This window comes from Prunus avium, chromosome 7, assembly GCF_965620075.1.
Source record: "Prunus avium chromosome 7, drPruAviu1.hap1.1, whole genome shotgun sequence".
Classification (NCBI taxonomy): Eukaryota; Viridiplantae; Streptophyta; class Magnoliopsida; order Rosales; family Rosaceae; genus Prunus; species Prunus avium.
This window is the reverse complement of record NC_142290.1, coordinates 34,619,753-34,637,038: the sequence shown is the minus strand read 5'-3', so window position 1 is coordinate 34,637,038 and position 17,286 is coordinate 34,619,753. Positions and strand designations below refer to the sequence as shown.

At 37.7% G+C, this 17,286-nt stretch overlaps 3 protein-coding genes across 4 annotated transcripts; 2 read left to right on the top strand and 1 right to left on the bottom strand.

The window, feature by feature from the left end:
• The first annotated feature begins 1,087 nt into the window (after positions 1-1,087).
• ZWI (kinesin-like calmodulin-binding protein (ZWICHEL)) lies at positions 1,088-10,454 on the top strand. Of its 2 annotated transcripts, none has more exons than XM_021948872.2 (24): positions 1,088-1,243; positions 1,642-1,922; positions 2,216-2,288; positions 2,892-3,023; positions 3,098-3,336; positions 3,462-3,789; positions 4,466-4,565; positions 4,651-4,832; positions 5,075-5,190; positions 5,380-5,482; positions 5,917-6,069; positions 6,193-6,339; positions 6,451-6,651; positions 6,731-6,895; positions 6,978-7,082; positions 7,191-7,322; positions 7,453-7,647; positions 7,766-7,892; positions 7,991-8,193; positions 8,307-8,489; positions 8,861-8,956; positions 9,166-9,363; positions 9,516-9,787; positions 9,937-10,454. In XM_021948872.2, exons 2-24 carry the CDS (start codon positions 1,765-1,767, stop codon positions 10,127-10,129), a joined length of 3,801 nt encoding a protein of 1,266 aa, XP_021804564.2. In that variant the 5' UTR covers positions 1,088-1,243; positions 1,642-1,764; the 3' UTR covers positions 10,130-10,454. The 2 variants fall into 2 exon arrangements, with proteins under 2 accessions (XP_021804564.2, XP_021804565.2); XM_021948873.2 differs by lacking the exon at positions 1,088-1,243 and adding an exon at positions 1,337-1,466.
• Positions 10,455-10,850: 396 nt separating this feature from the next.
• On the top strand, positions 10,851-12,450 carry LOC110748924 (2-oxoglutarate-dependent dioxygenase DAO-like). Its single transcript, XM_021948906.2, has 3 exons — positions 10,851-11,390; positions 11,591-11,909; positions 12,011-12,450. The coding sequence occupies exons 1-3, from the start codon at positions 11,041-11,043 to the stop codon at positions 12,263-12,265; spliced, it is 924 nt and encodes a 307-aa protein (XP_021804598.1). The 5' UTR covers positions 10,851-11,040; the 3' UTR covers positions 12,266-12,450.
• Positions 12,451-13,295: 845 nt separating this feature from the next.
• Positions 13,296-16,403, bottom strand: LOC110748855 (putative L-type lectin-domain containing receptor kinase S.5). Its single transcript, XM_021948827.2, has 2 exons — positions 14,787-16,403; positions 13,296-14,262 (listed from the first exon to the last, which is right to left on the bottom strand). The coding sequence occupies exons 1-2, from the start codon at positions 16,087-16,089 to the stop codon at positions 13,400-13,402; spliced, it is 2,166 nt and encodes a 721-aa protein (XP_021804519.2). The 5' UTR covers positions 16,090-16,403; the 3' UTR covers positions 13,296-13,399.
• Positions 16,404-17,286: the final 883 nt, after the last annotated feature.

The following is a 17,286-nucleotide window of genomic DNA, read 5'->3' as shown; positions in this document are numbered from 1 at the left end:
TGCAGGTGGTTGCTTTTACTTGTTTGTTCTTATTAGCCCCATTTGAGACTTGACACTGCTCCTCAACTTTCCCATGAATCTCTTTATTGCAATTTAATCTCCTTGACTTGTTCTCCCTTTCTGGTTTCATTGTTTATTGTTGGCCTTTCAACATTTTATATATAAAATATGAAGAAAAAAAAGGGTAAAAAAAAAACAATAAATAGTTGTATCAAATATGACTTGATGATCCCTCCCTCCCTATTGCTAAGTCAATCAAGTGGCAATTCTCGTGAGATGTATTAACTCTTGTACATTTGGCATTAGCCGGCATGGCCGGCTCTTGTGCAGTCATAGGCATAGTTTGGCTATTTCCATAAAAATATTAGGGTTTATCAAAAGCAAGAAACATTGTCAAAACCATGTATAAAAAAATATATATATAATTGGCAAACCCGATTTTTTCTTTTTTGAAATTAAGTTATTGCTGACATAAAAAGAAAATAAATTAATAATTATATGCAATGTCTTATTCATTAGACAGATCAGTATGTTATGTTGTTAGACTGTGAACTACGATTCATTGATGAAGTTAAATCACTTGCAAAATATGCAGTATTGATGAAACTTGAACAAAAGGATATTAATTTTTGTTATTTTCGTACAAGTATGTAAACAGTAAAACTGTAAACTAAAGTGAAATTGTTGGCTTCCATGGAAGGAAACTTGCAAAGATAAAGTTAGATTGGATGGGCCCATGGAAGGTGGTGCAGAGAACAAAACTTCCTGGTACAAGCTTTAGCGGCAGCGCGTGGAAGGCCCAAAGTTTGGTATCTCCCGCCCCAGGGGATTATAAAAATGACGATATTGCCCTTCCGTACTCTTTCAAATTATATATCATCATCAGATAACCACATAGGAAAAATAAATGAAAAACGTATCAGATAAAAAGGAGAGACCACATAGGAAAAATAAATGAAAAACGTTCGAATTACAAATGCATAAAGATAGGAGGGTAAATTCGTGATTTCACACTTCAAAAGCTCGAAAGATTGAAAAGCACACAAAGTCGCAAACCAAACGCGCAAACAGAAAGGAAAAGCTTTAAAAAATAAATGTCGATGTGAATTTCCTAAAATGACCTTTGTCATTTATAATAGTCCCGTGATTCTCTCTGCTTTCACTGGAAGCAGTGGTGTCTTGAGTTTTTGTTAGCTCAGATCTCTCTCTCTCCGTTCGTTCAATCCATGCGTGGCTTGCGAAGGTCAGTATCAGAGAAAGAGACCTTCCCCTGTTTCATCCATTTATGAATGTCACATTACATTTTATTGCTTTTGGTTATCTCTTGTTCATTCTATCTCATCGATCTACACGTATTTTCTCCTCAAAGCCTAGGCCAAAGACCCAAAGGCAGGCTCTAATTTGCTCAAAGATTGATGCTTTTTGGTTTTTAACCGGTTCTGTTTGCTGGGTTTGATCATTGATGGGTTGATATCATCTCCTTGTCGGCTTTACTGCATTTTGTTTATTTATTTTGCTTTTTGTTGTTTCCAATAAATGTTTAAGATGAATAGATTAAGTTTTGATTTAAAATGGTTTCATATGAACAATATCTTCATGTAGCTAATTGTTGCCTTTGTTTTTGTTGTTTCTGATTATTAGGTAGAAGCAGAACATTGTTCATCCTAAGCAACATAATCTCATACGTGAATAGATGATTGATGAGCTGAAAAGGGAGCTGATATTGTTCCTTTGAAGTGAGCCTGTCTCTTGGGTTTCAGTGAAATGACAATGGACCTGCACCCATCAATGGCTCAAAGTGTAAGAACAGGTAGGTCGTCTTTTAGCTCTAGCAATGGCAATGGGGATACTCCTTTACACAACGCTGCTGCACTTTCAAATGGGGATGATTATGACAGTGATAGCTCCAGCTTGGCACCAGCGTAAGTTGCTTGCAGTTCATGTCTTCAACTTTTGCTTGAATCCCTTCATTATTCTGTTTACGAATTTCTTTACCCCAGTTTTATTGGTTAGATATTAAAGAAGGATCAATCAGTTTGCAAATTAAGCTAAAGTGAGGCACTCTGGTTGTAAAATTCTTGTTTGAAATGGGTCTTAATTTCATTTTCATGATAGTATTATTACCATGATTGGTTCTTAAACATGCGCCTGCAGTTTGCTCATTATGAGTTTGTCTTCCTTCTGACTGTCAGCATACTTCCATTTGTTATTGCAGAACACCTAGGACCCTATCAATGGACATCCCAGCAGAACTTGCAGGTGCCATACCCTTGATTGATAGATTTCAGGTAGGAGCATATATTGTCTGATATTCAATGTGATATGCCGACATGCACACACCCAAACATACACGGGTGCGCACACACCCAAACATACACGGGTGCGCACACACTTCCAAGTTCATTGTCCTTGGTTTTTCTTTGTTCCAGAAATCAAATAACCTGAATGTATAAAGTACTGATTATTCATTTTTTAGGTCAATAAACTGATATAGTACAGCCCTGGGTATTAGTTTAAACACTTGAAGCAATAGAACATAAAAGAATATAAGAGGTCGAAGAGAAGAAAAGATAGAAGGAAGGCAGAAATCAGAGAGTTTAAGAGAAGGTTTAATTCAATATTCAAATCTGAATTTAAAGAATTACATGGGGGTATTTATAGCAAACTAAAACCTATTATTAAAAATCCCCTGCTTAAACAGAAATCCTAACCCAAATAAAATAGAAACTTAAAACTAGAAATCTGGAAATCTGGAAAAGTAGAAATCCTACTAGAATTTGGAAAACTAGAGAATCTAGGAAACTAGCAAATACATTAGGAAACTAATAAATTTAGGTCCTACGCGTCCTGCATCATAAACATTAATATGGTTTATTTTCTTTTGAAAATAGGTAGAAGGATTTTTGAGGTTAATGCAGAAACAGATTCAGTCTGCTGGGAAACGAGGGTTTTTTACTAAAAAATCAGTTGGTCCTCAACCTCGAGAAAAATTCACTTTTGAGGATATGCTGTGCTTCCAAAAGGTAATTACATTTCATAAACCTATTATTTATTTAAAATTAAAATCCTTCAAGAGCTAAATTACGTGCTTTAACAGGATCCAATACCTACATCATTACTAAAAATCAATAGTGACCTGGTAAGCCGGGCAACGAAACTGTTCCAGATCATTCTGAAATACATGGGAGTTGATTCATCTGATCGAGTTACTCCAGCAAGCTTAGATGAACGTGTCGAGCTTGTTGGAAAGATGTATAAGCAAACATTGAAGCGAACAGAGCTTAGAGATGAACTTTTTGCCCAAATTTCAAAACAAACAAGAAACAATCCTGATAAGTATGTATCTTTTCTTATACTATTTTGTTTCTAGATAAGTATTATTTGGGTGTGCCAATGGTAGTGATAAAACTGTTGTCATTTCTACGCTTGATGGATTGGCTGATTTGATTTTGGTATAACAGGGAATACTTGATAAAAGCATGGGAGTTAATGTTCTTGTGTGCATCCTCTATGCCACCAAGCAAGGACATTGGTGGATATCTGTCCGAGTATGTCCATAATGTAGCACACGGTGTGAATATTGATTCTGAGGTTCGAGTCTTAGCACTAAATACATTAAATGCTTTGAAGCGTTCTGTAAAGGCTGGTCCTAGGCATACAATACCGGGCCGTGAGGAGATTGAAGCGCTGTTAACTGGTCGAAAGCTTACAACTATAGTGTTCTTCTTGGATGAAACTTTCGAAGAAATCACATATGACATGGCAACAACAGTGGCTGATGCTGTTGAGGTACTTTTAGCTTAACAAATTTTATGTGCACTATTTGTTTGGGTGCTAAAAGAGTAAAGGAAAATGAAATAACAAAAATAAAGAAATGGGATTGAGGAATGTGTCTTACAGTCAAACATAGTGGGAAGCCTTTGCTTTGGCAGGTCATTACAAAACTGAAACTAAAAAAAAAAATTACGGTATGTGAATATTTGAAGTTGTTAAATGTACAGTATTACCAAACTGGGATCTAGTGGACACCCATTTGAAGTACCATAATAGGATTGTTGAAAACATTTTCTGAACCCTTTCAAATTTGAACGTTCCTGCTTCCAGTGTGTTTTTTTATCCCATTCCTTGTGCTCAAGCCACGAGAAGAACTGATATTTAAGAAACTTTCCTTTCTTTCGCTCAAAATTTAAACCCTTTTTATTTGAAGTCAGTGTTGAGTAAAGCTACTATTTAGTGAAAGCAATGTGAAACTCTTCCTGGAATTGAAAACTAACTTTAAAAACTTTGACTTGTCCACTATGAATGAGTAACTAAAGCTGCCTAAGTTGTAAAAAGTGCTGCTTATTGTTGTCTAACTCACAAGGTCTTTTGCCACTGTGAATTACATTAGTTTCTATTTGTAATTTGCAATTAAGATCCATTACCTTCTGAAGTTTTTGATAGTTTCAATCCATGTCTCTTTCAGGAACTTGCAGGGGTAATTAAACTCTCAGCATTTTCTAGTTTTAGCCTATTTGAATGCCGCAAAGTTGTAACCGGCTCAAAATCACCTGATCCTGGAAATGGTATTTCTTTTATTTCCTTCATGATGATTTACTATGCTAGGTTTCACTGAACTATTTATGTAATGTGCATTTTCTTGTTGTGCAGAGGAGTATATTGGGTTAGATGACAACAAATACATAGGAGATCTCTTGGCAGAATTCAAGGCAGCAAAGGATCGAAGTAAAGGAGAAATTTTGCATTGCAAGTTGACATTCAAGAAAAAGCTATTTCGGGAGTCGGATGAAGCTGTAGCAGATCCAATGTTTGTGCAGTTGTCATATGTTCAAGTGCGTAATTTCAATAGAAGTATCGTTGAGTTGCTTAGACTGTCGTTTTATTAGTTTTGTGATGCTCGTTGAAAAAAAATTAATGCATTGTTTGTTCGCATGTTGTTTTGAATTGCTTTTTCGAAAGAAACCAAGGCAAATATTTCTTTTAATAGCTGTGAAAATTGAATGCGTGAACATAATGATTCCTATGTTGATACTTAACTTCTAAAATTTGGTTATATGCTGTTATTTTGTTACAGTTGCAACATGATTATATGCTGGGCAATTATCCTGTCGGAAGAGACGATGCTGCACAGCTTTCTGCATTGCAAATCTTGGTTGACATTGGATTTGTGCGCAATCCGGAATCATGCACGTTAGTGTTTTCGCTACTTTTTTGTTCTTTATTCTATTCATCTTGTCCTTATCAATTATTTGTTTTACAGTATATCTTATTCATTCTTGTATAATAGCATTTGCAAACATAGAGATCTTCCTATTGGACTTTGCATCCTTTATTCTTTTGCCATCTCAATTTCAACTTGTTGATGTTAATATTCTTCAGTGATTGGAATTCTCTTCTGGAACGCTTCCTACCTAGACAAATTGCAATCACACGAGCAAAACGGGAGTGGGAGTTCGATATTCTTTCTCGTTACCATTCAATGGTAAGTTACCATTCAGTGGTAAAACTTAAAATTTTGGAATTCATTGTGAATTGATAATTTTCCTCTAACAGAACCTTGTATGTTAGTCCATTATTGTTATTTTTCCTCTTGTAAGTATTTAGTACGAAGTATATGGAACCATTATTTGTAAATCTGCAGTACAGGTTCTTATATATGATTACTTTCAAATACACAAAAACCTTAACATTTTTGTTTATCAACTTTGACATCTACTGTGTGTATTGAATTTGATTCTACTTTGTATTCATCCCTTTGATTTGGTTGTCTGTGACTTCTAGCACATGCACCCTCAATCATCTCTCTTCCACTTATTAGTCAGTGCTACTTTTGAAGGAGATATAATGTTTCAGCTGACAGCAACTATTCATTGAGAAACATTTTCTTTTAAGATAATACACTTTGTTGTATGGTAGGAAAATTTGACAAAGGATGATGCAAGACAACAATTTTTGCGAATATTGAGAACACTTCCTTATGGGAATTCAGTCTTCTTCAGTGTTCGCAAGATTGATGATCCCATTGGACTTCTGCCGGGTCGGATTATTTTGGGCATCAACAAAAGAGGGGTGAGTTCACTTACAAATATATATATATATATATATATATATATATATATATATATATATATATATATATGAGGGCATGTGTGTGTGCACATTGTAATGTTATACTGATATTACATTCCTCAGGTTCATTTTTTCCGTCCGGTTCCAAAGGAATATCTACATTCAGCTGAGCTAAGAGACATAATGCAATTTGGTAGTAGCAATACTGCTGTTTTCTTCAAAATGAGAGTTGCAGGTGTTCTTCACATATTCCAATTTGAAACTAAGCAGGTTTTGGCACCTCTCCAAATTAGCAGTTTGTTGATCAATCATTTGCGGGTTTATTTTTATGCCTCTTCACTTATACGTTTTTACTTAGATGTGTTTCTCCTTTCCATACAGGGTGAAGAAATTTGTGTTGCTCTTCAAACACATATAAATGATGTCATGCTGCGGCGATACTCTAAAGCTCGGTCTGCTACTAGTGGTTCAACAAATGGAGATCTTTCAAACAATTTTAAGCCCTCTGATGTTGAGATGTATGAAAAACGTGTACAGGATTTGTCAAAAGCTGTTGAGGAATCTCAGAGGAATGCTGATCAAGTAAGAAAATAAGATTTTAATGCATTGAATGTTGGTTACTATAGTTATATGGTGGCTGAATGAAACTGTGTGAATTCAGTTGCTAGAAGAATTGCGTGAAAAGCAAAAACAAGAATCTAAATTGCAAGAAGATTTAGAAAGTTTGAAGCAGTCCTTGGCATTTGAGAAGCAAAACTTGACAGAAGTTACATCTGAGCATGATAGGATTAGATCATCATGTGATGAAAAGGATAAGGCACTTCAGGTCAGTGTGATTAATTTCCTTGAATTGATCTTTGCACTCAATGCTGCTATAAATTGTTGACATTGATTCCCAAATTCATTAGGCTGCACTATTAGAAAAGAAGGGCTTGGAAGGAAGGCTGGCAAAATTGAGTAATCTAGTGGCAGAGAAAAATAACAAAACTCAACTAGGTGGTGGAAAGAACCAGGTAAATATTGATGAATATATATTTTGGTATTGCTTTAGTAAAGCTGGTTCTTTCAAATGCTAGATTAAGATAGTCACTATTGGTTGTGATCTTACATATGTGGTACAGAATCTCGAGGATGAGATAAAGCTTCGTAGTGAGGAATTGCAAGCAAAAGATGAAATTATAAGGAGACTAACACATGAAAAATTGTTATTGGAGCAAAGGATATCTGGGATTGAGAAAACGAAAGCTGATGAGGTAATTCCCTTGGGCTTTGACATCTGAATTTGGTGTTGGGAATGTTTGTTTTCTTCAAAATGCTTTTATTTTCTATTCTTTTGGTACCCAATGTAGAAATCAAATATCTTATTGAGTGTTAACGGTGCAGATTGATTTTCTCGAGAAAAAAAATGAGCAAGAGCGCAAAGCATTAAAGCTTCGAGTATTAGAACTTGAAAAGAAGCTTGAAGGAGTTAATCAAGAATTAGCTGTTGTAAAGTCAACTCTTGCCACCAAGAACTCTGAGATTGCTTCATTGCAAAGTAACTTAAAGGAATTGGAGGAATTGAGAGAAATGAAAGAGGTAATGAAGATCCTTTACTAGATTCTTTATTTAGTTTCTTTTGTTTATTGGATTTTTTATTATCTATAAGGTTGCAATATTTGTGAACATTTTGCAAATGAATTTCTATTGATTTCAGGACATCGATAGAAAGAATGAGCAAACTGCTGCCATATTGAGGATGCAAGGAGCTCAACTAGCTGAGTTGGAAGTGCTTTACAAAGAGGAACAACTTTTGAGGAAGCGCTATTTTAATACTATAGAAGGTTGGTGTTTCTTTAAAATACTTCTGATATTTGATTGAGCATTTTTTCAATCTTTTCAGTATCAGTGACAAACTTTTGTCCATTTGGATACCTTCCAGATATGAAAGGCAAGATCAGAGTGTTTTGTCGTTTAAGACCATTAAATGAAAAAGAAATTGCAGACGAAGAAAGAGCTTCTACTACAAGTGTTGATGAGTTCACAGTGGAACATCCATGGAAAGATGATAAACTCAAACAACATACATATGATTGTGTATTTGATGGCAGTGCCACACAACAAGATGTGTTTGAAGATACAAGGGCAAGTTTTCTTGTATTCAATTGTTAAGGAAATCTGTTGTTCTTAATTGCTATGAAATATGCATGTGTAAATAATCTGTAATATGCTAACTATTTTTTGTCCATTTAATGCAGTATTTGGTACAATCAGCTGTAGATGGGTACAATGTGTGCATATTTGCATACGGGCAAACGGGTTCCGGAAAAACATATACGATTTATGGTTCAGATGCTAATCCTGGACTCACTCCACGGGCAACTGCAGAACTTTTTAAAATAATGAAGCGAGACAGCAACAAATTCTCATTTTCATTGAAGGTATGTGTTGTTGGTTCTATATAATGATCATTTGTTGCCACTCAATTTTCTGTTTTTTAAATATGTTAAATCAATGCATATTTGGTTTTTGTTTTTGTATGGGCGTTTGGTTACATGTTAGCCGTTGCCATTTGCAGCCCTCACAAAAGAGATATATGATTATTGTGATGTTTGCCTTTTTCTATCCAAATTTAAGACTTTTGTTCATATATTAAGCACAATAAAAACATCTGTTCAAATGTAAGACAATGCGAGTAAGATGACAAGAAGTCCATCATGTCTAGTTTAACACCATTAAACAAATATACAAGTTACTTTCATTATTGTTGTTTAGACTTGATAATGGTATTCATCTATATATTTTTGCGCAGGCATACATGGTGGAGGTGTATCAGGATACACTTGTGGACCTTCTCTTACCAAAAAATTCTAAGCGTTTGAAATTGGATATCAAGAAAGATTCGAAGGTAATCTGTTTATTGAGGTCTATAATGTTTTGTAATTCTACAAGTCATGTTGTTTTTATAAGACTATGACGAATGTTTTGAGATGTTATGCATATGCGGTCCTTAATTTCTATGTTATCAAAATATTTTGTTTTGGAATTTGGCCTCATTTTTTTTAATTAGTAACACTATCTTTGAGTTCGCTCTCAATGTTTCATTTGTGATGTTAGGGTATGGTTTCTGTTGAAAACATAACGGTTCTATCAATTTCAACATATGATGAACTGAAAAACATCATTCAAAGAGGGTCAGAACGAAGACATGTAGCTGGAACTCAAATGAATGAAGAAAGTTCAAGATCTCATCTCATCGTTTCAATTGTCATTGAAAGTACCAACCTTCAAAGTCAATCAGTCGCAAGAGGAAAGGTATATCAATATTTTCCAAAATAAATGAATAAATATTTGTTCATGCACCTTGGGCAAATGTGATACACATTAGTTGCATTCACTCATGTATGGTTTAGTGTTTCATTTGAAGTTATACTCATAATGTCTTTCCTTTATATACTCATCTGTAGCTAAGTTTTGTGGATCTTGCTGGTTCGGAAAGAATAAAGAAGTCAGGCTCTTCAGGCAGTCAACTTAAAGAAGCTCAAAGTATTAATAAATCACTTTCAGCACTTGGAGATGTTATCAGTTCTTTGTCTTCTGGTGGTCAACACATACCCTACAGGAACCATAAATTGACTATGTTGATGAGTGATTCACTTGGTGGTAATGCTAAGACGCTAATGTTCGTTAACGTTTCTCCTGCTGAATCAAATGTGGATGAGACACACAATTCTCTAATGTAAGTTCTATTGTTCTTAGTTGCATGTTGATATTGTGCAACTATTTTTATTTATTAAATTAGTTTGTAGTTGATGTGGCTTTGACTGAAATCTTGGTTAAGTGTGATATTCTATTCGAAATTTTTTTCACACCTTTTTGCTGATTCAGGTACGCATCAAGAGTTCGGTCGATTGTGAATGATCCAAGCAAAAATGTTTCTTCAAAAGAGATCATGCGACTGAAAAAGTTGGTTGCATATTGGAAAGAGCAAGCAGGCAAGAGAGGGGACGAAGAGGATTTGGAAGAAATTCAAGAAGAGCGACCAGTGAAAGATAGAGCAGATGGCCGCCATTCCATGTAACTTTTCTCCTACACTAATGTGGTGCAACTTCTAATTGGCAATACTGGTAGTACTACAAGTTCCTTAGGAAGAATTTTGGAATGGAATCTAGGGCTTCGGAAAGGTGGACCGCATTGATCGAGCAAACTAGATTGGTTCTAATCTAGTTGCTATTGTGTTTTGGGGTCCCGATGATCTCTCTGTGATTGTACTCTGGATAAAAAAAAGGTTGTAATCGGCTTAGGAGGATGTTAGTTGTCTTGTACAGTCTGGATGGTGTGTATATATACGGCAAATTCTTAATTTGACATGTATATGGAGTTCAAAATTTCGTCTTCTTCTTTCATATTGTCTTCTGATTTTTTTTTTCCATTCACATTTTTGTTTCAGATACAATAATGTCAATCATAATTTTACATATTGCCAAATGATAAATAATAAATAAATAAATAGAACAAAAAGGGAAAATCTTACATATACCGTGACTTAATCACACTTATCTTTTTCTCCTATTTTCACGTTGTACATTGTATTTGGCTTAATAGTGATATTTCCATTTGAATTTTCTGTCAACATCAATGTGTTCCCAAAGTACAAGATGATTGATGACGATATAATTGATAGCCATTAAGCTTCTTTTCTTTTCCCTCATTTTCTTGGCAAAAAGTGCACCTCCGCATGGATTGCGTGCAATTTTTTTTCCTTCTTTGCCGGTCCATTATAATAATCTTTCCTTAATTAGTACATAAGAAATGCTTATGCACAACCATTCAATTCCAAATGTCTAAAACTCAATCCCAATGAACAACTGCATTTTCAGAATTTAAGGTCTGACTGTCGACACTTCACAGACTACAGTCATAGCCAGATAGGAAAAGGGTAGAGAGCAGGAAAAAAAAAACAACAACAACAACAACAACAATTCGGAACAAATGGGTGAGGGTGCAGATTGCATGACCATCCCAGTGATTGATATGCAAAAGTTTCCAGATGCAGAAGAGTACAAGAAACTGAGGGAAGCATCTGAGATATGGGGCTGCTTCAGGCTTATCAATCACAAGATCCCATTGTCTCTGATGAAGGAGATGAAGGCTGTGGTCAGATCCCTGCTTGACCTGCCCATGGAGATCAAGCAGCAGAACAAGGATGTCATAGCTGGTAGTGGCTACATGGCACCCAGCAAAGTCAACCCTCTTTATGAGGCTCTGGGTCTTTATGACTTGGGCTCACCTGAGGCTGTGCATACTTTTTGCTCTAAGTTGGATGCCTCTTCCCAACAGGGGTTAGCTCTGCAACTCATAACACTCCATTATTTCTAATTATTGTTAAATAGTTTGTGTTGTTTTAGCTTGATGGGTTTATAGCACACATCAAAAACTAGCTGCCCAGATCAAGTTTCAACCTTGAAAATCTAACTAGGTTGATAGTTATGTGTGTTATTTACCAGAGTCTTGAAGTTGTTTTTTGCTGTTGAGTGTGCAGAGAGATAATAACGAAGTATGCTCAAGCAGTGTATGATCAGATTGTGGAAATAGGGCACAAGTTGGCAGAGAGTCTTGGGTTGGTGAATGTTGATTTTCTCAAGGGCTGGCCTTGCCAGTTTAGGATAAACAAGTACAACTTCAAACCTGAATCAGTGGGCTCTTCTGGTGTACAAATCCACACAGATTCAGGATTTCTAACCATTCTTCAAGATGATGAAAATGTTGGTGGTCTAGAAGTGATGGACAAAGCTGGTGCCTTTGTCCCGGTTGATCCTTGCCCAGGCACTCTCCTAGTCAATCTTGGGGATGTTGCTCAGGTATGAGAGAAATAGGTCCATGTTTTTTTCTTCTTTTTTGCTGATTTGCCTTTTTATTAAGGTAAGGTAATTCTTGTTCTTGGTTATGTTTTGACATCAAGGCATGGAGCAATGGGAGGTTGTGCAATGTGAAGCATAGAGTGCAATGCAGGGAGGCAACGATTCGAGTTTCGATTGCTACATTTCTCTTGGGACCAAAGGATAAGGAAGCCGTGGAGGCTCCTCCGGAATTCGTGGATTCGGAGCATCCACGGCTCTATGTTCCTTTTACTTATGAAGACTATAGAAAGCTCAGGCTCTCCTCAAAATTGCAGGCTGGTGAAGCCCTTTCTCTCCTACGTACCACCCCCTCCTGATTGCTGATATGAACCAAAGCTTAGCTATAGCATATATCAGCTTTCCCTTTTAACCTATCTCAAATGCATAAGATAGAAGAGAACCTAATCTCACTGTAGACACAGTTATATTTGCAGATCATATATATCTCCAAATAAGTGACGTTTGCCCAATTGAACTGGTTAAACCAGATTTGTTCAGTTAATGATCTCTCTGTTCTTGACTTGTTTCTGTTTTCCATTTGCTGGTAGAGATACTCTTTACCATTTCTAAAGGAAGTTTGATTTTTCCTTATTGAAAAATACCAAACAATTTGGTTTTCAAGACAAGGCATGTAGAATCAGTCACATCTTGTCTCAACTACTCTGAAATCTTCAAAGTCATGACTTTGCAGTTAATTTATCACCCATAAAATGAAGATTAAGGTGAAAAGCCCATCTGAGAAATTTATAATAAAACCAAAATTTTGCATTGATTTTATATAGAAACACTAAAACAAGCTGATGTGTGAAACATGATTATTATCCTTGCATTATGATCTTTAGAAAAAGAAAGAAAAAAAAAACTTTGATGGTGGTGTTGTAATTTTTAGGTTTTTCAAGGCTTGTATTGTATATTTGGTCTCTTGAAAAAGTGAAAATGAATTTTTTCCTAAAGTTCGAGTATTGTAGGGTTTTCCTATATTTTGAGCCGTGCTTATGGCCGTACATGTGAAAAGCCCTAATCTTTAATTCACACAAGAAATAGAAAATGACATTTTACAAAAATCAACTTCTTTCTACCCAAGTTTTGAAAACTCAACCGTTCTAATCATTTTGGCGTGAGAAAAAGACCCATTGAGTTGAATACAGAATCGAACATGCATTTATACAGAAACGGTCAGATAAAGAGTCAAGTTTATAAAGGGAAGAACATGGGTGACGAAATAAGATGTACATATATATATATATAAATATCAACAAAATGTACAAACTTACACGTGGAAAAGCACCTTCGGTGATAAACAAAACACGTTAGAAAAAAGAAACAATATTTAAACTAGGAAATATCTTTTTATTTTTTATTTTTTAAAAAGAAAAGTGGAAAAATAAATAAATTAAAACATGAGGCTCGCTGGTTCTAATGATAGGATGACAAAATTAAGCATCTTAAATTTAAACCAGAGAGGAGCTCTCACTATATCCTCCTGCTCCTCCATAGCTGTCCTGGCTGTCGTAGCGTGGGGTCCATTCAGATCTATCCGAAACTGATATCCCAAGAGGCCATGACGACGTCGACGTCGTATTCAGAGTGTTGGCTACGCTGCTTACTCCTTCAGGCATAGAGGAGGAGGGCCACACAAAAGCGGGTTTAAAAGGTGGGACTCGGGGCACCGGAACCGACCCGGAAATGATTTGGATAATGGCCTGGGTCTTGGGCCTCTCGTTGGCAATAGGGTGAGAGCAGGCTAGCCCAAGAAGCAAAAGCCTCTCAGCTTCCTCAGCCACGTAATCACTCCCCAGCCTCTGGTCCACGGCCTCCAAGATGCGCCCTCCTCTATGCAAGGACCAAACCCAATCCACCACAAACTGAAACCCGCCCATTTTGGTCCATGGTCGTTGACCGCAGGCAACTTCAAGAAGCACTGCCCCGAACCCATAGACATCAGACTCGCACGTGGCCTTGCCCGTGTGGAAGCACTCGGGTGCGATGTACCCCATTGTGCCCGGTACACCCTCGAGCTCCGCATAGGAGGTTTTCTCGTTTTCCAAGGCACGTGCGAGGCCAAAGTCGCCGAGGCGGGAGTTGAAGTGGGAGTCTAGCATTATGTTGCTGGCCTTGAGGTCTCTGTGGATCACTCTTTGGTCGTAGTCGTTGTGGAGGTAATGCAAGGCAGACGCCACTCCGGATACAATTTTGAACCTCTGGCTCCAGCCTAGTGTTGCATTCTCAGGACCCCCGAAAAGGTGGTTGTCCAAGCTTCCGTTCGGCATGTACTCGTATACTATGAGTAGCATCCCAGTTTTGTGGCACCATCCTGCATGTTTGTTTTTGAATGGGATTGTTAAAATGTGTGTGAAAGCATAAAAAGTCAAACGTGTATTTGGATGGGTAACTTATAATATGACGAGAGGATTGCTATTCATTCTAATTAGTTTAAATATAACCCAATTTTGAGCTATTATTAATTTCCAATTGTGACATCTAAGACACCTCATCAATAGATGGATTTGTACAGCTTGACCAATAACATCTACAGAATGACAGTGGACTTTGGGGATTGGCAATTTGGCATGCTTGTGCTTAAATAATTTAGTCCTAATTGGTGCATTTGCAGCCGGCGGCTATTGTTGTACCTTCCCGGTGAGAGCCTGAAAACGACATGGCGTGCCATCATGGGCCCATGAGGCCATGTCGTATTAATTAATATATTCCATGCTAACTTCATAACGAACGTGACATATTATCCTATTGAGAATCGTTCTTAGCCCAAAAACAAAAATATGATGTTATGCGCAGACAAAAATTAAGTCAATTTATTAAAAAAAAAAATTGAATTACCAAGTAGCCGGACGAGATGCTTGTGGCGGAGGCGGTTGATAATGGTGAGCTCAGCCAAAAAGTCGTCTTTACCCTTGAGATTATCCCGGGAGAATTTCTTCACAGCCACTTCCAAATTCTCTTTAGGTAGCACACCTCTATAGACCACCCCAAACCCACCTTGCCCTAGCTTGTGCTTCTCGTCGAAGTTGTTCGTAGCCTTCTTCAGCTCCTTGAACTCAAACTCCCTTGGAGTGCCCGGAAGGCTCTTGAGTGCCCCTAAGATATTCGGGTCAGACGCGGCGGCCCTCCGCCTCTTGTGCACGTAATATACCAGCCCTACCAAGCCCAACAGGAGCAGCACCACCACGGGCACACCCACTCCAAGTCCTATCTTCAGCCCCTGACTTTTGCCATCTTCACGCCCGAAACCTGGCAACTTCTCCACCGTCAGATTCCATCTCAACAAGCAATTGAGCTGTGTTGCACTGCCGGTCGATGCAGAGAAACCGAAGTAGGATTTCTGCTGCACAATGTCCTTGAGATTGAGATTAGCCGTTAAGATTGACCTTGTGGGCCTGGGCATGATGAAGAAAGGGCTCGTTCTTGGGTCCCCCAACTGTTCGGCCATGAACACGTCTAACTGACGCGAAACGCCGTCGTACTGGACCCAGACCATGTAATATTTGGTAGTGTTTGGGGCGATCTGGATATCCAGATCCGATAGTGAAACGGTCTTGTTGGATTGGATCGAGTTGATGTTGAGGCCCAAATGGTTGTCGTCCGGGTCGAAGCTTTGCTTAAAAGTGTCGAGCTCGACGGCGAGGAGGTGGTTGCTGGGGTTCCCATCGGAGGCGGCGTTGGTTAAACCGAGGTATTGACCGTCGCTGCCTTGAGGGAGGGTGAGATTCGGTGCGATGAGGAAGGCCAGGCCCTCTCCGGGGACGGGGTTGCCGTTGACACGATTGAGGTTAACGAGGAACGACGTATTGAAAGACGCCACGCGTACCGAGGCTCCGGTTGTGGCGGAGCCAGGAGAATCCGAATCGGTCCAGAGCGGGAAAGGCTGGTTGAAAAGGACTCTACCTGAGCGGTTCGTGAGCTTGAAGTTGCCGGTGGAGTCCGGCGTGATCTGGAGAGCGTCGTTGCTGATCGTCGACGAATTGATCACCTCAAACGTCTTGTAATCCGATTGGTTGAAGGGGCCCCACTTGTACTGAAATGGTTCGAGGTTCTGAGCGTCGGAGAAAGCTGCTGCGGGGAAAAGCAGAAGCAGCAGAAGCACCATGCCGGAAGTGATTATAGCCAGCTGCTTCAGCTTCATGTGGTAGCTGCTGCAGCTGCTTCTTCTGGAGCTAGACGACGCCGTTGCACAGTTCAAAAAATGATGAGACGATCGAGGGAGAGCTCGTGAATGGCCAGCTTAGCTCTCTGTGTCTGTCATTTGTTTATTTTTATGGTGTTTGTTTTTATCTCTGCGACTGCGAGGGAGAAGAGAAGTTTGAAGTGTTTGGTTGCAGCTTTCGGTGTTATAACCTGGAACTTTCCCATTAATTTACATTATTGATGATCAACTTTCATAATTCTAGAAACAAAGAAAAAATATTAGATTCCAGGATTCCTGATTGCCCCAAATTCATTATCTGAGCCACCTCATATTTTCATTTTTATAAACTATGCATATTAGTCCCCTTCTCCTGGTCTCCTGTGGTCCAAGAAAATTATGGTCAACCACCTTTAGATTAGATCACATGGTAATACCCTTTCATTATCTGAGCCACCTCATATTTTGATTTTTATATACTATGCATGCATGTATTTTTGTATTTTAGTAGTGTTTAATTTTCTTTCCGTCTTCATCTCAGCAGTAGGTAAATCCCATACAGCGATGTATGTAACCCTAAATTTGTACTTTCAAAAAGGGTACTCACCTACCAAACAGTTGATAATCTAGTGTAGAGCAATTCTGTCACGCTCCAAAACTGAGGTGTGAGATATTTAACAAATGAGTTGAAGATGACGAAGAAATGGATTTTGTATAATCTATGTCATATCTCTGTTAGCATTTTCTAATCATTATTGACCAAGCAAATCAATGAAAAAGGATGAAAAAAAAACAACTGAGCACATAAGCTTTTTCTAATAGCACGGTAATCATGATTTTACTATGCATTAATTCAAACGAAACTTCATCTAATTAATAGTTCTCATGACATGAGTAGTTTTCTTTTTTTCTCAGTCTACCACGTACTGCGCCGATGTTGGCTTCAATCTCCATACCATAAATCTAATTATCTATTACAATGCATTGCATGCATATTAGTAAATATTAATTTCTCGTTTGAGTTTATATTGTTTTTCTATTAAAGATTGGCTGGTTGGCATCTTCACTAAGAATCCAGAGTGAATCAAAACTAATATTCATAGTTGAATAGTATTTGGTCTCCTATTTTGAGTGAATCAAAATATCTTCACTAAGAATCCAAAGTGAATCAAAACTAATATTCATAGTTGAATAGTA